The sequence below is a fragment of the Glossina fuscipes genome, unplaced genomic scaffold (assembly GCF_014805625.2).
Source record: "Glossina fuscipes isolate IAEA_lab_2018 unplaced genomic scaffold, Yale_Gfus_2 43, whole genome shotgun sequence".
Lineage (NCBI taxonomy): Eukaryota > Metazoa > Arthropoda > Insecta > Diptera > Glossinidae > Glossina > Glossina fuscipes.
In genome coordinates this window covers 2,630,900-2,658,699 of record NW_023998427.1, presented here as the reverse complement: position 1 = coordinate 2,658,699, position 27,800 = coordinate 2,630,900, and the positions used below count along the sequence as shown (strand labels likewise).

Sequence of the window (27,800 nt, the reverse complement as noted above, 5' to 3'; positions counted from 1 at the left end):
GCTTTTGTTTTTTCTCATTTATTAGATGATAAATGAAAGAGGCATAAAAACTCTTTTTAAAATTGAGCTGTGGAACTGAATGTATTATGCTGGAAAAAAGCCCTCCGATAAATAGATATGAAATTTCTTTGATATGACCAAGCAGTCCATATCTCCCGCTTATCTGTTACGCGATAATGATCAAAGGAAATTGGGAAGGGAGCGAGAAAGAGAGAGAGAGAGAGAGAGAGGGAGATAGCCAGACACAAATAGAGATAGAGACAGATAGACCGACCGATATAGAGATAGAGGAAAAGTGATATAGGATATTTCGGCGGCCTAGTGAACGCGTATCCCCATGGTTAAAGTGTGATTTCAAATCGCAATTGAAATTTTGCTCACGCATTACCGCACGAAGGACTTAATGCAGGTGTGCGCGACTTTATAATCGTAGTTCTTAATTACTTGGTTATGCGACTAGCGTCCAATTGACATAATATAGAAATAAATAGGAATAGAAATGAAGAGACATATTTAAACACAACAATAATAATTAAGTGGAGAATCCCATGTACTCGTTTTTCCTATACATTCTGCCGTTGAAGTTGGTTCAATGCAATTAGCAAAATTTCGATTTCTTTTTACTTGTAACTATTAAAGATGAAAAGTAACCTTCCTCTCTCGATTGATTTTCGACATAAAGCGAGTCACTGCTGATTAAATCAATTTTTTGCCAATTTCGAACAAAAAAAAGAAAAGAATAGAAAAGAAAAGAAAAGCTTGCAGACCACGTTGTGTGAGCACGATTATGCATTGAATTTGAATACCTAATATATTCGCATATTAGTAGTGGGGCTTTAAATTACTTACACATATATAATAAAGTAAATCTAAATTATTTAAGCATTCTTATCCTTTATTAAAAGTTAAGGATAATTAAATAATAGTTGCATGAGATTACACATGACTAGAATAGTATACAATGTCAGAGAATTAAGAAGCTATTTGTATTCACATACTAGTAGTGATATAAATGCAAAAAGTATCTGATGATAAAAACGTATATAGTATGATTTGTTTTTCTTTTTCTATTAAATTGCTTCCAAACAGTGCAGTTTAAAATTTGATACTTTTTTTTTTGTTGCTTTTTTTTTTTTTTTTGTGTTTTTACTTAATAGACGCACCGTGTGCGCGCCGCAGAACACAGCTTCAAAATGTATCTATTTGTGCTGCTAACGCTGATTAAAAATAATAATAACAGCAAATGCGGACGGCTTTGTGCAATGGTTCTAGTAAATAAAAGCTGAGTCGTCAGCTGAATCTGAATTATAGAGGTAGCGGTAGCTTTAGCTTTTAAAGCGAATTTTAGTTACTTACTTTAGTCTGTGGTTGACAGTCGCTTTTAAATTTTTATAAATTACAACTAGTGAGACACAAGCCGCTTTAGAAAACGCAAAGCAGATGTTGGAATGCAGCTAAAAGTACAAATTTCCAACTATACGCTTTCTTTTCAAATGTACCGAGCGGCTTGCATTTGAAAAACAAAGAAGAAAAGTAAGCCATTTAACGAAGATTAAGAAAAATTAAGTTCAAAAAAAATTCGTTATTTTCTTTTTTTTTTTGCCTTCTTTTATAACTCAGTGTCAAGAAAGAATCCTTTTGCTTTCTTTCCGCTGGTTCGGAAAATCAGCATAATAACAAATCAAAAAGTCGGTAGTTATTTTTACGATTGGATTTTCGAATCTTACAATTTATGGGGTTTCTGTAAATTTCAGAACGTCATCAAAGTGGTTTATTTCGAATATTCGATATTTTCAAATTTTGGATTCAAAGTTATTGTAGAGGTTTTAATTAGTGCTATAAGAGTTTTGAGCGTCTGGAGCAGTGACTCTTTAAAATTTTCTCGGGAAAATGCACTTTTTTTCGCTTTTTATATCAATGTATATCAACCAATTATAAGCGAATTGATCATTCGGACATAGCTGCAGAGAAACGGATACGTGTTAATAAAGCCTTTATATTAAGAATAGGCAAAGAATAACGCGTTAAAGTATTAAATTCTATGGTTATATGTATGTAAAACGTAGTAAACTAAAATCTTCGACAAACTGAATCGTTTTCTATTCAGTGCCTTTTTTTTACTAAATATTTCATTATTAATACATTTATTATCATTATATCATTTGTGAGGCAAGGGTATCTGAAGTTAGTGCAAATGTGTACAACGCCTTGAGGACATGATCTATCAATCTATCCTTTGCGATACTGATCGATTCAATAAGATTTTTGTTGAATCGAGCTAAGCTTTTCTGTGTGTCTTTCCGTTTTGTTTTTGTGCTCAATCGTTAAGTTGTTAGTTTTTTATGAAATTTTGATGAAATTTGGTGCAGCGATATGTTTTCTTCCAAGGACGATCACTATTAAAAATGTTTCTGATCGGAGCACGTTTTCGGCTAAATAACTACAGTTTCGAATAACTGTAGTAAGAAAACTGGTATAGGGTACGTAACGTATCCCGCTATTGTATTTTTACTTATTATTATTATTATTATTATTATTATTATTATTTATGTCTGGGTGGGTATCTAAAAAAAGTTATGTACATTTGGCTAGAGGCACCCAGAAGCAAACTTTCTATAATTATGTGATAAGATAATAAAAAAAAGTATTTAATATAATCTCTGTATTATTAATAAAGCAGCATTTCAAGTCAAAGCTTCGTTCATCATTTTTACATTTTGATATACAAAACACAAGATAGTACATACACACATATATATATATATATATATATATATATATATATAAACATATAGTTATATGCTGCGACAAGCTTTTCAAACAAACGCCAACCATGTTTTTACAGAAGTTAGCCTACCTCTTTAATAAACGAGTATATAATTGCTGTGACAAACAAATAATAATAAAAAAAAAAAAAAATTATATTAATATTAGATTTAGTGTGTACTCGTGTAAATGTCATTAAAATTGTTCAAAATTTTTAAAATTGAATTGACTTCATTTTTAAATGTTTGATTTCTGTGTGATTTTAGCAGGCAATAAAAACTTTTTTCATAAACTCTATCAATTATATTACGAGCTAAATACAATGGTGTCGTGTGTGATGCAAAAAATAATTATACTCGCATACATGGATGCGGTGTTTTTCTAATTGAAGATACATTAATAAAAATTTTAGTAGATTTTTATTAGGTTATACGTATTGTAAGAATACGTTCTTTTTGCATTCGCCTATATAACGTATATCCACCAATCGCTGCTTGATAATGTCGTCGTACTAAATTTGTCATACCATTTGTAATAACTTTATTGCAGCATTTATATTCAAATTGAACAAAGTAAATGCGAGAGTTTACTAAACTGTCTGTCTGTCTGTCTGTTCATTGTTAAAGTTCTAAAAGTCGCAAAAAATTCAAAATATAAAGCTATGAGAGAATGAAATGAGGAAGGAGCTTATCATTTTCATTACAATTTATAAATGCAGTTTGTAAATGGCCATGGTATTCACTCATCGTTCACAATGTCAGTTGAAGAGTAATTTCAAAAACACCCATGAATACTGAAAAATTTAATTAAACTTGTATTAATCATTTGATTAGATATTTATCAGGAATTTTAAAAACACAAATGTTGATTAGACCAACGTAAATATAAGCGCTTTTCTTTTCTCTCCTTTTCTTCACTTTTCGTTTCATCAATAACTAATCGACAATAATAACAGCTATATCATTGTCACAAACATCATAAAAGAAGCAACGAACTTTCTTTTTTCTTTGTTTTCCTCGTAAACGATACAAATTCGTGATAGAGAGACGGGAGGAGACGAGATTTTTCTGCAGTAAGAGTTCATCATTAAAATCTGTTTTAAAAAAGAAACAAATTATTTAAAATATAGCAAAATTCTATTAGTAATTGTAATTGGAAGAGCAATAATGAATAAAAAAAAAAAGAAGGGAGAACAGAATAGACGGGCAAGGCCGACCGTTCGATACTTTACCGTACTTCGCCTAATACAGTTACTCACACGTTTCAGAAAGAGTACACTAAAAATGACAGATTACTTTCTTGTACAAGTATACCATGCGTGAGAGTCCGCTGTAATGCGTCACATGACATCATCTCAAGTTGGCGAACTTAATTCACTTCCCAAAAATTTTGTATATTTCAGTTCCGTCATACAAAAAATTATACTTCGTGTCGGTCTACGGGCATATTTTTCATGATGACTATCTATCTTAAGATCTAAAAAATAGACCCATGTGATGTAAATTCGCTACCACAGGTTTTTTTTGCTAAATTGCTATTATGGGCCAATTTCACGTCACAAAATATTAAAAACGGAATCTTTTTCTGAAGACATGTATGAGAAATCTTATGTGGAGTGGGGTCCTACGTGGTTCTAGTTTGGCCCACCTAATTTCTTTGTCAAATTGCTATAATGAACAAATTTTCATCATGAAAAATTAACAATTAGGTCTTTTTGGCTTACAAGGTTTATGTTTCCTCCGAATCTTTAAGTGCGATTATGTCCAAAAAATAGACCTACGTGATCCAAATTCGATATGGTTGGCTTCTTTGTTAATTTGCCCTAATGCATCTATTTTCATTATAAAACATTGAAAATTATAACTTTTTACTATATAGAGGTTCAGTTTTCGTAGAAAAGATTATATGAGAGGGGGTTCGAAAAATTACTCCAGCCGAATCAAAACTTTCATAGCAATTATGTATTTTGAATTCAAAATAAGGTGTTATAGGGGGAGTGGTCGAAAAAGCGTATCGATCCGAAGCATTTTCAATCGCATTTGTCCTGGGGTCAAAGCGCATCAGTGTACCAAATTTCATTAAAATATCTCAAAAATTTGCGACCCGTAGGTTGACAACGCAATCATCGGCAGACATCAAATGAACAGATGGACAGACAATAAAATAAAAGGTGGGTCTATCTTAAGCCCCTCTTGAAGTTACGTACGTCTGCACAGACTTAACATACTTTGTACGACAAGCGGTGTAGGGTATGAAAACTATTTCATATTACTGTTGTGGTGTAAATTCGTCAGTTTGATATATGTAACTTGTATGCGTGCATATTGAAGAGACGTTTGCTTATAACAAATTGTTTGCGTTTTGAAAGCAAAAAAAAATTTTTTTTTGGGTTACTTGTGTATTTAAAATATACATTTTTATCGGTAGAATGGATTTGGAAGTGCAATAAAGTGTTGTAGAAAAATTGAGATTTGTTGAACATGAATTTTTGCCTGAAGAATGCCATCGTCATAAAAGTTAGTTATATAACAAATTCAGACTGAGTTTATTATTATTTCATTTTATTTTATTTATTCATTTATTTATTTATTTATTTATTTATTTTTTTTGTAACAATACCGCAATACTACGTATTACATGGCTAATACCTTAATGAAAACGCTTGTCAATAAAAATTGCAAATCATGGAGATTATTATGTTGGACATTGCCACTGACCGGAGCGGGTCATTAGAACAAACTTACGTAGAGAAAATATACGCAATAAAGTAAAACAGCATAAAGTGTTTGTAATCACTGTTAATATCCTTTCGCTGTTAGTGTCCTTTTACGAATGTCTTGAGAACTGACTGGATATGACTAGCGTAGTAGCAATTTGCAACGCCCACGCATGTCTTATTAAAACTTATTCATTTGTTTATTACAATGTGTTCGAAATTTATTTCACGAATTTCACTATGCATGCATCTGATCAAATAAAGAATTTCCCTTAACAGTTTTGCGGTTCTGCGCTGAATTTCACGAACTAAAATAACTGCACATATTGAAAAGTGTTGTTAGTATCAAAATTTTCGATTAAAAACTCCAGCTAGAAAGTGATCAATTAGGTATGAACCTTGAAGGCTAGAAATTTGCCTTATTTTTGGTAGACCAGCAACGGCCGGTGCTTTATCCACATAAGCAGCCGAGTAGGTAAGACTCGCGACTATAAAGTCTTTGTTCGCGGGTTTAATTCCCAATGCGTTAGAGATTATTTTGGTAACAGTTATAGTGAGTGAATGCTTAGTCGGTAAGGAGAGCGCTGAGCCATTGGCTGCCGAAGCTCTCCTAGATCTTTCACTTCCTGAGAAGAAAAAAAAAAAATAAAAAATTTGTTTTTGTCTCCCGGAGTTAGAAGGCTAATCTGATCAAGCGAACGTTCTTGCTGGGTGAATATCGATGTGAACTTTTTCATTCCCAAAATTTAAGTTACTATTATTTTATATGAAGGACGAATTAGGCCACTTGATGCCCTAAAACAAGAACCATGTTAACAAAGAACTTACGGCGATCTCTATTCCTGCTTCAAAAAAGAATGAAGGCTTTGTTTTGTTTGAACGGGATCATCAAGTCAATGTATTCCTCGTAATATTTTGAGAAGGTACATAGTTAAAATAGAACTGAATAGAATTCAAAAGAATTGCGATGCATGTGCAAATAGCTATCATATATTATCCAGAACGACACAAAGCTTAGTGAGGAATTGTACAAAACTTGTGGGAAATCTTTTTATTACACAGTCCTCTTAAACCTATCTGAAATTCAATTCACCTGCATGAAGTGAAATATATTACGTTCGAAATTAAGCCACAATGATTGGGTGTGTTTTGAGGAATTGAAATCACAAAATTATTAATGAGCTGTCGCATAGCTGAGTATACCCCGACTCTCGGCTTCTAACACTTCGTGTTCGCGGCTTTAAATCTCAGTGCGGTTCGATCATGCTTGATCGTTGCTATAGTCATGTATCAGTCGATTAGCTCATAATACTTACCGATTGTGTACATATCCACTAGGCTTGCGGGAATTTCTCCCGCCATCATCTCTTTTTCTTTCCACTTTTTCCGTGACGTATAAGGACCATTCCTTCATTAATTGATCATACTTTAAAAAAAAAAAGAAGGAAATTTCTGACTTTTATTTCTTACCCTTGCACAGCATTGAATTAAATATTAACGAGAGAAAAACAAAACTCAGGTACAGCCCGGAGTTTTCCTTTTGCAATGGTTTCACTTTGTAACTCTTATATAGAAAAGACGTGGCTGTGCAAAATTTTAAGTTTTGCTGTAATTCGTATTTAAACTAATTACTAAAATTTCTTCAAAAAACGCAATAAATTAAATTAAAATACGCCTCCATACTGCATTACATTCATCCTTAAGTTCAATTGATGCCATCATCAAAGCGGCTTTTCTAAACGCCCAAAACCAAACAATAATGTCGGCTTGTCACAAGAGCTTTATTTAAAAATGTAAATGCTTGGCGCACGGAAATGCCGGGACCTTTTCCGCCATTCCGCAATTTTCTCATTCATTTTCAAATCAAAGATACGCAGTTAATACTCCTTTTTTCTTTTTCCATCCATCTACAATTATATCTGATCACAATGATACCCGCATGCATGTGCGTATAGTTAGACCTATATATTTACTGTGCTATACTGCACTGTGTGAACACAAACTTATGCTATTTTCTTCCCTCAATTAGTTCCTTTTGCCCGAACCGTAACGAAATCCGAGTCATACTTTCTTGTTACCGTTGTACCAATATGCAGGAAATCCATCAAGAGTATGCCTTTACTTTTAGGTAAATTTTCGCAGTTCAGCAAGGGGAATTTTTCTAATTATTTTTTTAAATAGAAAAATATATACATAAAAAATATATATATAAAAAATAAAAAAGAGAATCATCATTTCAACTATATTTTGTAAGATTTTTTTTTAAAAATTGTGAAAATGTAGCTGATTGGGCGCTGCTTTTTGCAGACCCTATGTTTTCGTCGTAGGCGCGACAACTTACGACGGGGGCCTTATCTCAAAAAGACGAGTGAAGAAATTATATTCGCTTGTCATCGAATTTTTTATCCCCATCATTTTGATCTTGCAAAAAAGGGAAGAATTAAATTTTCATACTCCATTAATATTGGGTGGGCGCGGCTGATGTTTTCTATTTTCAGAATAAACCTGCAAGTTTATATAATTTATGGATTGTACTTTGGGAGCAGCAAGCAAAAAATAAGGCAAGCTAAAGTGTTCACAGTTTTTGTTTTATAGGCGTGTCCTTTGAAAAGTTCAAGTCATTATCAAATGCTTTTACAATTTTGTAGGCGATATCTTCATTGTTGCGAATGAGAAAATTTTTACCGCAGATACTATACAGTTGCCCGGATACACGCAGGAAACGCTAACAGCTAGAAGAATGCTTATAACAGACATAACACAGACGGAGAAGCACATATACTGACAGACGGGCATGTTTTATTCGATTAAGAAAGAGTTTGACGCTAATCAAGAAGAGATGCTGACAGCTCGCATTGAATCCAAATTTTTCTCATTCATATAGTGCGCCAAGTTGTCATTTTTTAATAACCTTTGTCGCAAAACCTGAAAATGGAAATTCTATTTTTACATAATGACTTCTTCAAAATACGTTCTTATACGGGATGTGGCCATAAAAATCGTTCAATCCAATCTATTCTTAACAGCGCTTGTTTCCAAATGCAAAAGATGTCAGCGTAATACATTTTATGGGAATATCTCGACAATTTGCGACCTGCAAACCCAAAAAATACATGAGCAGACAAACAAATCGATGCGCAGGCAGCTGTGAATCAATTAAAAAATTGATTCTGATTGATCTGAAGTCGTTTTGATTCTTGCCTGCTCTTATCGCGAACTGTTTGATTATAGAAATAGTATGGAAGTGTTTACTGTAGACTGACTTTTCTTCGTATGTTTTTAGACTTTACAACAATTGTGAGAAGACTCTATCAAGTTTATGCAAATGTATGTAGCGCCCAAAGGGACTTGAGATAAGCCCGTTTTTCATTATAAAAAATTCAAAGCTATTTTCTCATTTTATTATTTACCCTTGTGTGCCTAATTTTCCGTTAGTCTGACCTGCAAATCACAAAAGAAAACACCCTACTCAAAGTGCATTGTTTTGAATAATTAGTACAACCGGTCTCCATACAATGGGTAATTTTGAAAAATCGTTATACAAAAAAATGTGCAAATTTCAAAATATCTCTACAATAGTCGCGGAATATTAATGTTTTAGCGCAATAAATTGAGGTATAAAATTTGGATTGGGTGAGCCATATAATAGTTCTTGTCACGAATAAATCCTTTATAGCGGAAATATATCTAATTCGCCATAGTTCATTGTGAAAATTGGCTTATAGTAATAATGTAACATAAAAATTCACTGTACAAAAATTTTGACCACATAGGTCTACTTTTTTGAACGTCAAGCTATGTATAAGTGGTTTTATGAAAATGAAGGCTTTATATGGCAAAAATTGATATTTTCTAATCTAATTGCACCAAATTTGGACCACATATGTGTTTCTTTTTTTGACCTATATAAGTTTTCTCATGAAGAGTAAGCGTTTGTGCGGCTGGGAAGTTTAAATTTTTATAAATTAACACAAAAATTGATAAAGAATAACAAAGGCTTTAGCCTACACTTTTAATTCGCTAAAATTGGGCTATAGCGTGTGTAGGTTTTGGGCCTCTCCCTATGTATAAAGGTTCATACAAAAAGTATACCTTTCCGGTATTGCATCATGGAAATAAATAGGGAAATATATGACACGAAGTAGGGTAGTTCATGAGCGGCGTTGCCCGACTAAAATGTTTTTACTTCTCCTATGAAGAATATATAATTTTTGTAATGTCTTGGTAATGTGACGTTTAGAAGACGCGTCAGGTGGAATGGAAAAGTTAATACTCTCTTCGACTATGTATGTGAAAATTGCGCGCAACTAAAATTACACATTTTATAAAGTAAAGGCACAATTAAGTGCATGAAAACAAAAACAGACTAAAATTTAAATTCTTTTGACCGGAAGACAATAAACAGAATAAAAAAACAATTTAGTAAAACGACAATTAAAACCATTTTGGAAAAAAAGAAAATAAAATTAGAGAAAAATTTTAAACTATTTTAAATAAGTTATGTATAAGTGTCTGATTGCCTTTCTACTTCTTCTCTAATACAATAATTATACTTTACAGTATTTGTGGTATATTACTGGGGTATATTAAGTTTATGCGCATCGCTTCCTGAATCTTCTTCTGGTGTTTGTCTATCCGTCTGTTTGTCTGCTTTTCTTGCGTTAATATGTTGATATGTTGATTAATTTGGATTATCCATGCTTTTCTGTCCGTCTGACTGTCCGTGTTTGTTCTTGCTATATTCAATCTATTGCTCGCAATTTTTGAGATACTTTGATGAAATTTAGTACATCTACATGTTTTAACCGTAGGACGAACATTTTAGACGCTCCCCAGTGTAAAGAGTCGTTATATTAGTAACTGTAGGTTAGCGTAGAGTATTTTGTAATGAGCCGTGGCTTTTTACTTGTTTTATAATCATCTTATACCGAAAAATGTATTTATGTACACGTATCTAAGAAAGTCGTTTTAATAAATTTTGCACGTCTTGCGATGAAAACTTTTAATATATTATATGAATGGAAAAAAAAAAATATCACAAAAATGTAATTTAATTATAACTTTACAGTCAGTTTTAAAACGTGCTTTCCTAATCATTTCTCAGTATGCGAACATATTCGGAACTGCGTTTAATACACTAGCCATCTACACATCTTATATTACGATATGTTAGACATGATATTGCAACCGCTTATATATTTGGATGGCGTTTCGATTGCCAATCTGTAAATTGAATAAGTCTATTTCCCAATTTTGGCGATAGTATATATCCGGATACATATTTTAGGTGTGTCCACGATTTTATAAAGATATTTAATCCATTAGAGAATGTTATTGCGGGAGCGAAGTTCAAATTTGAAGTAATTGTATTGAAAGTTAAAATCACGGCTTAGCTCGGTGAACATAGTTTCGGGGAACAGCGTTACTGGCTTTGTAATTCCAATCAATTTTGCAAGTAACGTTTAAGGTGCAATGCTCATACCATACAAGTGGCGTATTGTTTGCGTACCGAAATTCGGTTCATGAACTAACTTTTTAACGGTCTTAATTTCTTTCATTCTATGTAGTTATGAAAAATTGTTTTTCTTTAACTCATGTAAAAAGTTCCCTTTTGCGTACACAAAAATAAAATGTTGAATATCAGTCTTGAACATTTAAGGTAACGTAAGAAAAAAAGATAGTAACAAAAGTGCAAGATAGCTTTGCCCTTTAGATACTCGTGTGGTGCGTACAAAATTGTGTAAAGATATACTTTAACTATTGAATATTCGCGTAGTATATTCATGGTTCTTCGTTTTAGCTTTATTATATATCGTATATACGTAATGCATGTATAAATAGATACAATTATCAAAAGACTGCTTTTGCTTTCATTTACGCTAGTAATAGTTAATACAATAATTGGTTAAAGGCAAATAAAAACTGGAATCAATTTCGCTTAGGATGACTGATTGATGTAGATAGTGTAGCTAGAATCGACTTGATTATATATATATATATATATAGCGTATAACTAACTTGCACTAGTACAAGAATGTACGAGATTTGCTCGGATGTATATAATGTTCAGACCGAGTAATGGTAGCCGAGAATTTTATTATATGCAGCGGTTCACAATCATTACGTGAATCGATTGAAGCTTGTTTGCCCACTTGTCTATCCGATGTATGCTCGTGCATTTCATGTTCACTTCATACTATGCAATTTTTGGGAGAAATTTTGATGAAACTCTCGGTGCAAAGCCGAACCGTATTGAAAATGAATTGTTTTAGGATTACTTTCGGTGTAGGGCTTATTACCTTATCAAAAATCCACAAAAACTAGTACATTGGGAATGAAAAAAATTTCAATCAAATGCAACCCTTCTTTAAACCCATCCTATAGAATTGTTACTAAAAAATCAGGCAAAACCAACCATTAAGCTGCCAATTCGTTTAATTAGTAATACACAAAAACTTATACATTATATGTTTAAGTAAATGCATGATTTTCATGAAATCCCTCATATTCCAGAACACTCAAAAGCGTCATAGAAAGCCATAAATTAAGCTTTGTCGCCATAGAACGGTTTTGCTTTCATGGAAGACTCTGGGTGCATTGTAAAAAATAGATCTATATAATCCAAATTCCTTACGGTTAAATTATTAAAGACAAATTTTCACCATAAAGCATTAAAAATCATATCTTTTTGACATACAAAGTGTTATTATACCCTATACGACTAGTGGTACAAAGCATATTAGATTTGTGCGCATCCAGAGGAGTTTATGGTAGATCCAGCTTTTATTATACCAACCGATTTAGAAAATGATTCTGAATCGATCTATGCTTGTCGCTCCCTCTGTCCGTTTCAATGTCTATCTATCAGGGTTTTCTCGGATATGGCATAAAAAGTTCTTTGGTATTTTGTGGGAAAAAGTGATGAAAAATGATTCAATTAGTAATATGAGCAACCGCTCCTATAGAAGTGGCATTGTCATGATCAGAAAGAAATGGAGATGGCGTGAAAGAGATAGGGCATGGCCGTAGCATACTGGATGTGTTCAATTTTATTTCTTTGCCGACTGTGCGGTCACTACAGCCACGAAATATACGAAATTTTTATCATGTGGTTTCACGTTTTGGACATCCTTTCACAGACTTTACCAAGTCAGAGGGTAGATCCTATCAGCGTTTATCTCAGCAAAGCTAAGCAGATATTAAAAAACAAAAAACAATTGAACAATTGAAAAACATATCTTCGCCCGTAAAATGTCAGGTACTCATTTACTGCATCATTAAGTATGTATTACCGTCTATTAAGTCTATAGTCTGCCCTCTCGTTATGTGTCTATCCTTAGCTCCTTGACTTTCAACTTTTCATGGGATTCATTGTTTGCGTAATAAGTTTTAAGAATTTCTGTACAAGCCGCACGAGGTCCAAATAATATATTGCAAAAAAAATGTTATCCCAATCTCAATCAGAATAAATCTTCAGAAGAAGAAATTTATTTACATTTACTTTTGGGGCCACAAAATGGATGATCCTATATAACGGAAATTAACTTTTGTTTTTACAACAGAAAAGAAAAACATTTAACGAAAAAAGTAAGAGAATATTTTCGAATATATTCCGATAAGGACTAAGTGCGTTATAGTGTTAGCACCAAATATATATACGAATTTACAGGCGTGGGTTTTATTTATAGGTTATTATTAATGACAAGATCAAACAGAATTTCAATATATTCCACAATAAGACATTGAACGGATATCGCAGCCATTGTTGTGTAAATTGAGACTGTACATAGAGTCAGCAGATGTTCCCGAGTACATGGTATTTACTGATGAACTTGTACTGCAGCCGATTAATTAGTGTTATCTTGTTGCGGCTGGATCGGTTGATTCAGAGTTATTTTCTGAGGGTGTCAGTCCTTATGTCCGTCTATTCCTCTGCCGATATTGTCTGATTATGTAGAACGTACAGGTCGGTTGCATGCTTTTTCTGCTTCTTTTTTTTTTCCTCATAAAATAAAGCTAAGAACGCTGTACACAACTATGCAAAGCAAATATCAAGGTCACACACTTATTTTTTTTGTTTAAATACACATACATGTCACATTAGACATCAAATAAATCAATATTTTATTTATTCGTTCTAGCGTTTTTTATATATTTTTTTTCAAAACATTGTAGTTTGTTTATGATTTTTTTATTTATAAACACAAAACATTTTCGATCTCAAAGACTTTGTTTACAAATTTATATTTATTATTATTATACTCTATTGTATAATTAAATTCATCGAACAAGCAAAAAACCTTTAATCATTTCAAAGGTTTTTGGTGGTTATTGGTATCGCAAATTAATTCTCAATACACGAACATATGCTTATATAAGAACCTAATGAGATTTTAGTTTATATTAATATAAGAAGGATGCTTAATCAAATCTTCTTAATTCATCGGGGTTATGGGTCAAGCGGCTCGGCGTCATATTTAAATTAATAAGAAACAATTTTTGAATAGTTTGAACAAGTTCACATATGAACCGTGTATGACTCAATTGAAAAAAAATATCTAACAAATTTGTTGATTTAATGTCTAAATAAAGCATCATCAACTAGCGGGTTGTTCGAAAAGTCATTTCGCTTTTTTTGTTTTTAAAGAGAATGTAATGTAATTGCATTTTCTCATAGAGAAATTCAGATTTAGGCCGCATTACCGCTGCATATTTTGACAGGATATTTTAGCGAGGGTGGCTTATGGAAAGGTTTATTTGGTTCCAAACGATATTTCCTCTTTGGTGCCCCGTCAAATGTGGAAAGTTGAAAACGGCATTTTCAGTATATTTTACTCCTTTATTATTGCAAAGTTTGAAATGCTGTTTAAGCAAGAACAGAAATTATTTAATATGTTTAGAGAGGACGCACTGCGCCAAATCCAGTATCAAAACTGGTTCATAAAGTTTTGTTCCGTTGAAGATGCATCACGTACTGAAAGGCTAAACTAATAACGTTAAAACAAAGGCATTAATTGATGCAATCCGTCGAATAATAACTCATGAGATCGCTAGGCATTTGAATTTTTCGAAATTATCCGTTCCTGATCATGTCATTCCCCCCACGCAATATTTTTTAAAAATATTGATTATTTCTGCATTTGCATTTGCATAATTATTAGCTGGGTCAGGTTTAAAGGTTTGCAACAATATCCAGTGCCGCCTTCGTGTATTGATGGCGTGAGCCCTGGCATTTTGGAGAGCATTATGCCCTATGTTAGTGTTCAGTCATTCAATACGTAAAGGGACCACGATGTATTGTATGTATGTATTTAAGTCATATTTGAACTTTGAACTGATATATGATTATTTCATATTGCATGAAAGTGCAATGTATGGCCTATATACATATATTCATATATTTTATTATAAACAAAAACAACATTTCAATTATTTTGTTGAATTTTATAAGTGACTCAGAGTCAGGTCGTGATGTGACTCGTTTTAAAAAGACTTGAACCGAGGAGGGTTAAAATTTGTAGATGTGTCATCTTTTCGCATTATTTCATTTCTTTTCGACTAACTTTTTAATCAATATTACGGTATTACATACGCATATATTGTTTTAGTATTTAAATTTTTTCCGCAAATTCGTTATGACTTTTTTATTGCTCCGTGGTATTAATAGTTAATAATGATTTTGATTGAATATATTTGTGTGCGAGATGTTTTCGTCGCCATTCTTTCTGCTCCAAATAAAAAATCGTGTCTTAAACTTTCTATTTGAAGTTGGATTATTTTATCATATTGAATGGCTTTTACAATTTTTCTTTATTAATTTGCAATTCCAGAGTCATAAAACTATAGTCCTATATTAAATATTTTTGCTCATTCTCTTTCTTCAAAGATTATCTGATGAGAAGAGCCTCTTATACTGCATTTTACTGCACGGGCAGGATCGCGCAATTTACTCTCCACGTGTTACGAAAAGACCGAGGAAAAGCTAACAATATGTTTAATTGTATAGAGTTTATAATAAACTTCAAAAACTTCATGTTACACTCTTAATACCTAGGCATAGAACATTTTACACCTTTCAAACCACTACCGGCTTCTGGTAGCGATCCAAGCGTCGTTTTTATTTTTATTATGATTGAGAGGACATGCCGTTGCCGACCGAGCACTCGCTCGCTGTAGCTACAACCAAGATTTGGTAGTGGGGTCTCTTATCTTATCAAGTACGCGGCAGATGAAGCTATACTAACATATATTGCTTGGAGATACCTTTTAATAAGCATAAACATATGTACATATAACGTACATTTCCTAGCAGAGATGCTTTTGACTTAGATGGCCTTTTTTCGGAACGCTTGAGGAGAAGCCCGAAATTTTACAGCAAAAATTTATTTTAGGTAAAGAAATTTTATCGACACATTCTAGTAGGTTCAGGTGCGATACTCGTACTGATCAACTGTACTGTAAATGCTTTCGGTGGGCTCTCTTATGTACTGTGAATATTTGACACGTATAGTTGTGCACCTATTACCATAAAACATCTACAGTTTATTATATAGCACAACTTTTCTTTTCAAATTTGCAAAAATGTTTATTAACTTTCCGCCGATCGTATAGGGAAATGAATGAAATTTTTTCGTTAAAGAGCGCTTAAAAGAACTAAAGACTAAAATTTAAATTTTAAATTCGAGTCCCATCTATTGTTCGGTGCACATAACAAATAATGTAACAATGTATGTGTGCGTTAGCTTGCAGGTATCCAAGGCCAGTGTGATAGGTAGCGTTATTTTCTTTCTCTATTTAAACAGAAAAATTTTACGTCACACTTCTTGTTGCCGACGTTGCAGCACCTACGGTTACAATACTTGCTTGCAGCGTCCCATCTCGTCCACACATTGTGCATTCGATATATATTTATACTTAAAGATATAATCGCGTTTGTAGGCAACCTATTAAGTATGCTAGGTTCCTTGTTGGCTTGCTTAGCTCCGTTCTCTCGTTTATCTCTTTGCTAGTGTGAATCTTAGCAGAAAAAGCTTCAAAAATAGACAATAGAAAGTTCGTCTTAAAATTCTTATTCACTTTATAACTAATACTTATCTTATATTTCCCATAAACGTTTATTAAAGCTAGGAAAGTCATACTTTGCAAAAAGAAGAAACAAACAAGAACGATAGCAGTCAACCTACTGTGCTATTCTAGCATTAGATCAGTGTAAGCATTACAGACTTTTACTTAGCAATATCTGTCTGCATCACAATCATAATGTCAGCCCTAAAGTCTTATCTACTGAATGCCGTTAACATATCGACTCTATTTTAATTTTTGTTTTGAATTATTATTGTTATTATTATTATTATTATTAATATAGCCAGAGAATGAATTTTAAGACTAAAGTCTCAAAGCACTAGCATGTAAGGGCATCTGCTTTATTAAAAACGCTCCTGCATTTGAGATTTGAACCTATGAACCTTACCCACGAGTTGCTTGTCGAGACTCTCCAGTCAGTAAATACGTGAAGTAAGTGTGAATGTGTGCTCGCCTATAAAAAGATTTAGTTAAATTGAAACAACTAAGAAATTTTATATTGGGCTGGAACTGAATTGTTATACTAAAAAAGAAAAAAAAAGAAAATTTTTATATTTTGTAATATAGTATGGGCGTGGTTGATTTTTTTCTTTTATTATTTTCTTAGAATAAAAGTAAAAATTTATATCGTCCGTCTTTTTTAGTCTATGGGCGAGAACCCCAGAAAGTTGGGATTCATTCAAACGATACAAAGACTCGTCGACTTTATATTATATTGCGGCTAAGTCCTTTTGCCGATTTGACCCGTTTTCAATATGAACTTGCGGGCAATGGCTTGCCATGCATGTTTTTGCCAAATTTAAAGCAGATATCTCTACCTTCACAATCACGAGCATGTTTACCACGGCAATTGACAGGTAGATGTTTAGACGAAGTAGGAAACTTTTCTAGAAAGATTCGGATTAGATACTAATGAATAATACATAGATAGACTTTGTATGGTCTCTGAAGCTTCTTTTTCTTTGGCAGAGAGAGTCTGTTGCCGATCAAGGATACGCTTATTTTGTGGGATCTTTGCGGCTTCCGTCTGGATGTTGCAAACGTCTTGCACTCCTCATCCATCATTTCTATGATGAAAATAAAGAGAACTTTTATAAATTCAAGAGTATTTTGCTAGGCGATAAGATCGTTTAACTTCGCCATACTTGCAATATTAATAAATACTAAGATTATTACGGAAATGTCATCGTTTCAATATACGAATCGGTTGGAGTCTCTCCGATCCGTCTTTCTGCAAATATTATTGCAACCGTTAACATAAATATGATAAGACCTAATTATAAGAAAAAGCAGAAAAAACAAAAGTAAAAATCATGGTAGAAAATGTGACGATATATATATATATATATATATATATATATATATACATAAAGCAAAGTTTAATGTCGGTTATATACGGTCTCTTTAGTTGAAGAAGGTTGCACATAATTATGCACGCACACTCACAAACTTTGAGTATCAGTAAATGTATATTTTGGGTTTAGCAGCTAGCTTAACTTATAATAAAGTGCTTGCGTATATAAATAATACTTAAAAAAAAAAAGAAGAAAAAATTGAAAAATAATATTAAATTTGTTGATACGGAATATTTAAGAACGTTATTGTTCGGATTAAAAACGAGTTGAAGGCCTAATATTTTTAAATGTCAACGTATGTATTAAATCTATGTTTAAAAGCATCGACTGCTTAGTAGGTGAAGGTAATGACATTGCAATTAAAAAAACTTAAACAGACAAAAAAAAAAAGGAAAAGAAAAAGAAAACAACAAAAACAATAGCGAAAACATTTGTGTGGTTTATGTTTTATTATTTGTAATTAACGCAATTATTATCGATTTTCCATATGCAATTATTGATTTTGTAAACATGTAATAATAATAAGAATTGATGTAATTTACAGTAGAAATTAAGCTAAAGTTATTGTATATATCATCTCTATATTGATAATTGAAAAATGCAAATTTTAAGTTAAAGGTCGTGAATCGCACCTCGTAACTTGGCAAGCGTTTCATTTTTTTTTTTTTCTTTTTTGAGATGAGCAATTACTCAGACCATGTCCCCTATACGTGTAACAAAGTTAGTCAAAAAAAAAAAATGAGGAGAGAGAGAGAGAGAAGAAGAAGAAAGACACATACATACATATATATAGTGCATATAACTAAATTAAAACTATAATTAAAATTAGAGAATTTTATCTGATTAAGTCGTCATAGTCAAGTGTTAACGTAAAAATCCCAACGTAATCGGTACGTTACAGCTGCGTGGATGGCGTTCACTTTTGAACTTCGTCTGTGGACATCAACTAGGGGGGCGCGCGTCCTAAAATTCGGTTGCCTATCTCTATCTTAGCGATCATTAGCGTGCAGACGAACAAACAGACAAGCTCAGGTTCAAATTGATCTAGAAACTGGCAATGACTAGACTAAAGAGATTTAATATGTCTCTAAAAGCCATAATAAAGAGATTATCACACAAATGACACTAATGGATAAATATATAATTTTTCTAGATCTTTACTAATTAGTAAAGATGAGAGCGAAAGCAAATAATTGAAGGCAGAAATCGATTGGGAAAGGGATTCAACTTTTTAGATTCATCACAATGTAAATGGTTTGTGGAATCAAATTTCGCGATGTGCATATCTGTGCCTTACAAATATTAATGTATCATCTGTTTTAACAAAGCTCTGTGTCTACTTGAGATTGAAGTCGAGAAAAAAAGAAAACAAACAATGCCAACGTATGCCTAGCAATTTCAACGCTTTGAGCCTCCAAAGCAATTTTTCCATAAAAAAAATTTTTAACTTTTCAGCGTTGAGAACAAAGAATAGGTTTAAAGCGTTTGGAAAGTGCTCTGTGTTTTCTCGTTCGTTACAAATTGAAAACAACTTTTCTTGGAATTATTGCTTTTGATAAGAGAGTCTTTCTATAAGAACCTAGTGGGGTTGAACTCTAAAACTTGGAACTAAACTAAAAGGAAGATGATAAAAAGGAAGGAAAGTAATAAATATCACTACAGATGGAATTGAACAATATTTAAAGATGTAGGTGCTGTATAGCACAACTAAATTAAAAGTATTACACGATTCAATAAAACAAAAGGAATGTTATAGTAGATAATATTAGTAATTATATTTACGGGGAAGGGGGAACAACTGTAACAAGTAAGTGAGTCCATTGAACTATAAGAAAAATTAAAGCATCATCTGTAAATGCAATCTGTTTAAAGTTAAGAGCATAGACAGACATTGATGCTAGAGGCGTATCCGTGGAGCAGCACCCACTGCAGCACTGAATGACATTAAAAGAGCTCAGTGGCGGATTGAACAAATAAAGGCTGTTTCTATCACATATCACACAAAGCACCCCGAAAAGGTTCGGAAGCTGGTAGTTTGTCCGACAGCAGAAAAAACTAATCATTTTACGATATCGTGCAAATATACCGTGTATATATTATATATGAGATTCTCTGAAGTGAAAACTAGAAAGATGCTATGCTTGTAATCAATTTTGCAAACCCCCAAAATCTTTCGTCTACTTTTGAGTATAGATAGATCAATGAGCATTAATGTTTCATTTCAATATATCGGAAGCGTGCAAACTTCCTTTCTTCCTTGAACATACTCGTCAACAGTGTTTCAGTTGAAGGCAAGACATGCCAATGAATTAAATTTCATCAAAATAACTCCAAAAGTTATGAACTGTAAGTTAAAAAAATTCATGAACACATGCCAGAAAAACGGAGAGACATAAAAAGATATTATAGATGTAAGTTGATTTAGATAATGGTTTGACTTGGTTAGAAAGTGTTTTTGAATCCGTTGCCCGTGTTATTAAATATTCTACAGTTCTTGAAATAAGAGCTCTATATAGGAATTGGTCCGTTCCGATCCAAGAGGGATTTTCAATAGTGTTTATCCTTGTGCCAAAACACAACAAAATATCTCAAAAATTGCGCTCTGGAGATTGAATAAAAGACACGAGAAGGGCAGACAAGCTTAATTAAAAGTGGGTATATTTCCAGCCGTTTTAGGTGTCGCATACATGCGCACATATTTAATTCACTCTTGTAAGTTGGTTTGTACGTCTGGTAAACGTGTGGTGTTTTATTACTATAAATTGTTTACAGGTAAAAACGGATTGATTGATTGATTGATTATATTAAATGTCATTTTTAATTGTGATTATTTTTATTTGTTTTTCGAAAATGGACTTGCCCCTGTTTCAGAATAATCCGCTTAATAAATTCTTGAAGATTCTTCTCTATCGTTTTTACTATGAATTTGCAACCGGATATTTGGAAATCAAGTACACTGTAATAATATTTAATTTTATATGCAAACGCTCGTTAAAAATATATCGTTTCATTTTGCGTAAATTATTGAAGTTTCCGCGGAATGGAATATAAAAGAAATAATTTTGATTTTTGGTTTTCCTTGCAGTTCTGCAAAATGTTGACTATGGAGCCCTCTAAAGGTGTGGTTTTAAACACAATGAAGGCGCAAAGCGACAAAGGCAATCTAATGAGATGGCGCAAAAAGTTATTTCGTATTATCGAAAATATTACTGTTGAACCTATAGTCGGCGCATATATAATGCCGAGTGTTTTATCAAATTTGGCTACGCAAAATTTAAATTTGGAAAAGGCCTGTCGGGTCAATATGAACTACGACGAAGAGATCTGTGATGCTTTAACAAGACGGGAGACAGCAAATTATACTCTGTAAATCAAAAAAAAAAAAAAAAAAAAAAACAAAATATAATAATAATAATAATAATTATTTTCTGAATATGAAAGATACGCTTCACTTTTTCTTTGATGTAGTGAGGAGGAGACTATACAAAAAATGGTTGCCCATATGGTGGCTTGGAAAACTGTGATTCAATCTGTATTTCCCTGTTTACTAATATTGTTCTGGGGTTCGTGGAGTGATCGACATCATCGGCGAAAACCTTGCATACTTATACCCATCGTGGGAGAATTTTTGGCAACAGTGGGCCTTATGTTGTGCGTATTCTTTGAAAATACGCCAATGGAAGCTGCCGGTCTTTCGGAAGCCATTTTTCCAGCTCTTACCGGTGGTTGGTTCGTTATGTTAATGGGGGTCTTTAGCTACATAGCTGATATAACTACCGAAGAGGAGCGGACTTTACGCATTGGCATATTAAATGTTTGCTTCTCCGTGGGCGTACCCATAGGTACAGCGTTAAGTGGCGTTTTGCTAAAGTAAGTGCATAATTGTTATTTGCTTTGAAAATTGCAGCGAATTATTTCTTGTTCTCTTATTTAGAAAAATTGGCTTTTACGGCGTATTTAGCATATCAGCCACTTTATATATGATATCTCTACTTTACGGCTTCCTAATTTTGCCTGAGCCTCGAGCTAATTGTAAATCATCAGCTGAAAAAGAGAAAAAGAAAAACTTATTAGCCGACTTCTTTGATAAAAATCATGTTTTGGAAACTTTCCAGGTAGCTTTTAAAAAAGGTGCCAACAAAAGACGCAAACGTGTTATATTACTAATGGTTGTAGTTATGGTGGTTATTGGACCCATTTATGGTATGGTTACTGTCAAATAAAAAAATGCAAAAAAAAAAAAAAAAAAAATTACGGTTACATTAATGCTTTTGTATACTCTAAGGTGAAATGAATGTCATGTATTTATTTACGCGTTACCGTTTCAACTGGAGTGAGGTTGAGTATAGCATATTTAATACATTTGCTGTGGTTACGAGCCTTATAGGTAGGATTAATTAATTGACTTTCTATGATAAATTAATTTGTATTTGTTGTCTCCTCCCTCTTAAGGTGTTTTATTCTGTGTCGGTATTCTGTCTCATAAGTTAAAATTGGATGACGCTCTTGTAGGCGTTATATCAAGTACATCAAAGATTCTGTCCGGTTTCGTTTATGCATTTGCAACGGTGTCTTGGCATATGTATGTTGGTGCTGTTGTCGAAATATTTAATGGTACTTCCTTTATAGCTATGAGATCAATGGCCACCAAACTGGTGTCCAAAGATGAATTAGGCAAAGTGAATTCTTTATTTGGTGTCGCCGAAGCTTTAATGCCCGTCGTATATGCTCCGATGTATAGCACTTTATACGCGATTACTCTTAAAGTATTTCCGGGAGCATTTTTTGTATTGGGTGGTGCTATCACCATTTTGGCTGTAATAATATTCCTGTAAGTTTACATTCATCAGGCATTATATTTTAAATACGCAAAGAGTTTTCAACTTTATTATTGCTCATGAAGGTGGATGTATAATTTCCAACGTCAACAACTGCGCCAACTGCGTTCAGATAGTATCGAGCAAACTGATAAAACTCTCTCTGCGATTAACGGAAATTCAAATGAAAACAATAACACAATTGAAGTGATTGCATTTGTTAGCGAAGTAAAGGGAGGCTTAAATGGAGCCGTTCATAGCGTTTTTCAGGATGGTCTTGAACGTGGTCTTGTAAATAAAACTTTTGAACCGGATATTATGAATTCAAATAAAATTGAGCATAATACGTATTTATAACATGTATGTGACGAACATGTACATATCTGTATGTATTCAGGTTTTTCACAATAAAAGTGAGAGCAGTAGATGGCATTTTAAGTTTCTTCTTTAATATTTTCGATTAATGAACACGATGACGACGATATATATATATATATATATATATATATATATATATATATGTATATATGTTTACGGACAGAGGTTCTTGTTCCGTTTGTAGGATATATAGAAATACGCTTTAATCACCGTTATGTATTATATTAAGTATGCCTGTTGGCCTTCTTGGCGTTCTGATACTTCTAACGACAAGGAGAGGTATACCAGAATTTTTGTATAGAAACTATTCGTCTATTACACTTTACACCACTTTTGACATAAGGTTATGTTAAATTTATGCGGATATATGCAACAGCGAGAAGGACTGGAAAAAGACCTTTTATTATACCGATGAATTAGAGGCACTTTCCGCATCCATGTTTGTACATCTTGTCTTATTGTGTTCAACCTACAGGTCTCAATTTTCCAGATTTTTCGATGAAATTTGATGCACATGTTTGGACGCGTTTTGGCCTAAGCACGAGCGCTATTGAAAATGTTTCGGATCGGATCAATTTTTCGGCAAATTTCAATATAAAGCCTTGTTTTGGAAGATCGTTATATGATTAGCACTATCCAGCGAAGAGGTGTAGTGTGTTTAACTGTGAGCCGTCCCCAATTATACAGTGTTTTTACTTATTGTATGAAAATAATTTCAGTTTTAATTTTCGTTCATTGCGATATTCAACTACAACTTATATATTAATGGTTAATTTGCACTTATGTACAAATTATAATAACAGATATTAATTATTATTGTTTTTTAATTCCATGTCTTATGTACAATATTAAAGTACATTAGAACTATGAACATGTAGGTTAATAAACTTAAACTTAACTTCTGAAAAGCATTATAAAAAATATAAATGAAAGGAAGAATTAAATGCTAAGTTCACCCACCAAGTATGATAAAATGTGCAATAATTCCATAAACAAAGAGTGAAGAAGTGGGTGGAAGTAAATGGAATACTGACAAGGCGGACACTACGTCAATGAAGTATATTTGAAGATGGGTCTATAAGACTAATGGAGCGTGACTTAGTAATGTACGGTTCCACAAGCTATTGTTTACCCCGACTATTATTTCACAAAGTCAAGAGAAGTCCGTACACCATATTGATTACGCGCTCAGTATGCAGATTAAAGCGCAAACGACAATCAAAAATGGTATTCAGATTTAAAAAGGAGAGGATGCAAGTGAATCTGGTAAATGCATTAGCATATGTACAAAGCTAATCATCTATTAAATGTTATTTCTTTTAACATTTATCGCGATTAAGTGACATGAAATTGAAGTCACACCCTTCCATTTGTAGATTCTAGTCGAATTAGAGGACGCGGATATGTCCAGGCTTGTTGCAAGATAGAGTAATTTTGACATTATCGGCCGACATGAGAATATTTAAATGTCGTATGGCCAATGGTAAGTCATTGTAAGGTGGTGTTAGGCAAACCCTAAGCACACAATAACATCTTTCGATATTACGGACTTAAATGAAATATTCCCAAACTCAATGCCTTAAATACGAGGTTGATCAATTCGGGAAGTATCAGATTGAGATTAATTGTAATAAAACCCTTTACTAAAGTCAGTATGGATCATATCAGTTTGGAGGTGGTTAGAAAGCGCTTAATTTATTCAACATGACAGTTTCAAAATCTTTGTCGACGGGGACGGTCCTTTAATGAGAGATGTTTTGATCAGAGGATATAATTTAAATTATATATAAAAAATAATAAAAATTAATCTTCGCACTATTAAGCGTTCAAAAGGCTTTGGTAACATACTAAGCTAAGAAATGCTTCTGCTATTATCGACCAGGTGAATATTGTCGACATTGTACGGGGGAGGCTGCAACTACAAACCCATGCGGCAGCGATTGCGATGCTGTGTGTCTGTATCCATAATCAAGGGATAAATTTAAAATCATAGTTATTAAAATAGAGATGTCGTCCACACAGATTCTCAAAATTATTGAGCGAATACCATCCGGATTTAGTGAATACGAGGAGTGCAGTGTCATTAAGTCGTTCTGTATTTCGTCTTCGGAAACTACGAAATCTTTAATGTGAGGCTACTTGAAAAATATGGACCTATTTTGTACATTAGTCCACTGGAAACAAAGCACAAGCATATTGCAGCGTTATGGAGCCATAAAGTTGTTAGTAAAACCTTTACTTTCTTTTTTGTCTTAATAAAGTTATAAAAGCGTTTACGATTTGGAAATGCGGCAAGCTTAACTATATTGAGGCTGCCACTTTTCTCAAAAAAGTTCTTATTTTTTTGGCGGCAAACCAATCATTGAGCGATCTTCGTTCATTTTCGCAGGAAGTGAAGTGCTGTTCAGCAAATGCGTGTCTCATCGATGCAAACAAATGATAATCCCCAAGTCTCCAGATTGATGGGTAAGCCGTATTTTTGGCCAGTTTTCAATTGAGTGCTTCGTGCTACGTGCTGCTGAACCAATTTAACTGTATGCATGGATGAACACGTGGCATGTAAAAGATTACCTTACGCTGTATATTTTTTAGTATTTTACTCGTTTTTGAACAGCGAACGGTTCAAACCGAATAATTTTTATTAACTATTTGACCAAATTTTGACAGGTAATAACTAGCCTGGCTGCACCAAACAGGGAAGATAGCCTTTCTGTCGAAGAGTTTTGGTCTTGAAGTCGATATGGACGGTACACCTACATCTATTCATGAATTTTTAGGCTTACGATTCTCAAAGTAGATCCAGTTTTTATCCACAATCAGTATAGGAGGCAAAAATACTGTTTTTTGTATCGTTCGAGCAAAGAAAGACTGCTATCAGCCAATGCTCTTTATTTGTCATAAAACGCGATATTTTCTTTGTTAGAAAAAGATATTTCTAGGTAGCAATAGGTTTTGGTAATACGGCTGCCTCTTGTTCTCATATTAAAAAATATTAAAAAAAAAAGCAGAACTTCAGACATGTGTGATCACTACATATAGGGTTAGGATTATCTGGGTGGATGAATGGCGGATATTTCATATGTATACATTCGGGAATAGGGGATTGCGAAGATAAGCGTAGCTTAAGAATGACCGAAATTCTCCTACGAAAATCTCAAAGGGTTAAATTACTAAAACAATAAAATTTTTTTTTTATATATGTTCATTGATGGTTTATGAGGGACTTATGTGTCAATCAACAAGAAAATGTTTGCAGTAGAGTGTAGCGCGGACTTTTTACTTACATCTTTTACTTTTGTAGGAAACAATCTGAGCTTAGCTTTAGTGATTAATCAACGAGTAAAGTGTGATGTATATTTGTTGATTTTCCAATTTTTGCCTTTAGTATGCCTTGACTACTGAATTGAGTTACGCGATCGGCGTGCATCGAAACTGAATGGGCATGACGTTACGCATTTTCAGAATTTTAATGAATGCAGCGATTTTCAGTTCTTAATAAACACGTTTCGTTTTGTTATTCGTTGCAGTGTTTCTTGTGTGTTTTTTTAATACTTTGCTTGCAACGAAACAAAATATTTTAAAATGCTTATAAGCAGTTAACACCTTTACACGTTACACTTCGCTTTTTACGATACGCTGACCTATATGTATATACCGCTATTGCTTAAGTTCTTATTGCTTAAGTATCTTATTATATTCCCATTAGTATATTATTACATTGTATTCGGTAGATGGATATGAAAAAGGGAGACGACCTTTTGCTTTTGTTTCGTTGAGTTTGAAAGTAGAATGAATACCTGTGGAAAGAAAGCCTTTGCGGGTTTTTTTTTTTTTACATTGTTATATATAATTATTCTTCTTAACGTGATAAATGGTGTGAATTACGTCTACTTGTGGTTATTTCAATTTCCATTCAAGGCCGTACTATACATTTGAGAGTTTTTATATATATGCAATTAATTAAACAAAACCTTTGCTACTCCGTCGAAAAGTAAACCAGAGATAAGTGAGTCAGTTAATGTTTAACCTAAACACTTGAAGCGATAAGTCAAATGCGGTTATTATTGGATATAACGCGCGTCACAAAGTGCAATCAATTACGTTGCATATCTAGCTTTATAATTCAATTGTGATCAATCCTACGGATAAAATGCTCTACTATTTATATCTATCTTCTCGCCTAAGCTTTTGTATTTGTTTCTTCTTCCAACGCAAAATTTATTGTTTTGCTTGCTATCGATTAACTACGGGTGATGCCAATCAATTTTCTTGTAATTCAGAAAGAAATTTGTTAATTGACTTAGATCGGTACCATTTCATTCATCATAGAATGGAATCGGATTAATGCGATAGCTAAATTTTTGTTCATAATGTTTATTAGTTCATTAAGCTAATCGTAAGAATTCCCGATTTGTTTTCTTATAATCGTAAATCTAATAAAATCTTTAAATCATTTCCAGATTAGATATTTTAAGCAGGTCGCGTCCGCTTAGCTAAATATTTTGCTTTTTTTTTTAAATTTGCACCAAATTGCAGCTGGAATTAATGTCAAATTTCCTGCCCCCTCTGTCCCCAATAGTTAATGAGGTGCGTTTGATTGCTTTTATGTAAAGAGTGCACTTTTGCATTTGCAAATAACCTAAAATATTACAGTCGGTAAGGGTTGACTACTACTATATATCCTAC

At 33.1% G+C, this 27,800-nt stretch overlaps 1 protein-coding gene across 1 annotated transcript; it reads left to right on the top strand.

Moving 5' to 3' along the window:
- The first annotated feature begins 1,330 nt into the window (after positions 1 to 1,330).
- Positions 1,331 to 23,210, top strand: LOC119637132 (tetracycline resistance protein, class A). The gene is made up of 7 exons (XM_038032972.1): positions 1,331 to 1,533; positions 21,005 to 21,285; positions 21,388 to 21,789; positions 21,854 to 22,122; positions 22,205 to 22,306; positions 22,372 to 22,750; positions 22,823 to 23,210. Exons 2-7 carry the CDS (start codon positions 21,014 to 21,016, stop codon positions 23,091 to 23,093), a joined length of 1,695 nt encoding a protein of 564 aa, XP_037888900.1. The 5' UTR covers positions 1,331 to 1,533; positions 21,005 to 21,013; the 3' UTR covers positions 23,094 to 23,210.
- The last annotated feature ends 4,590 nt before the right edge of the window (positions 23,211 to 27,800 follow it).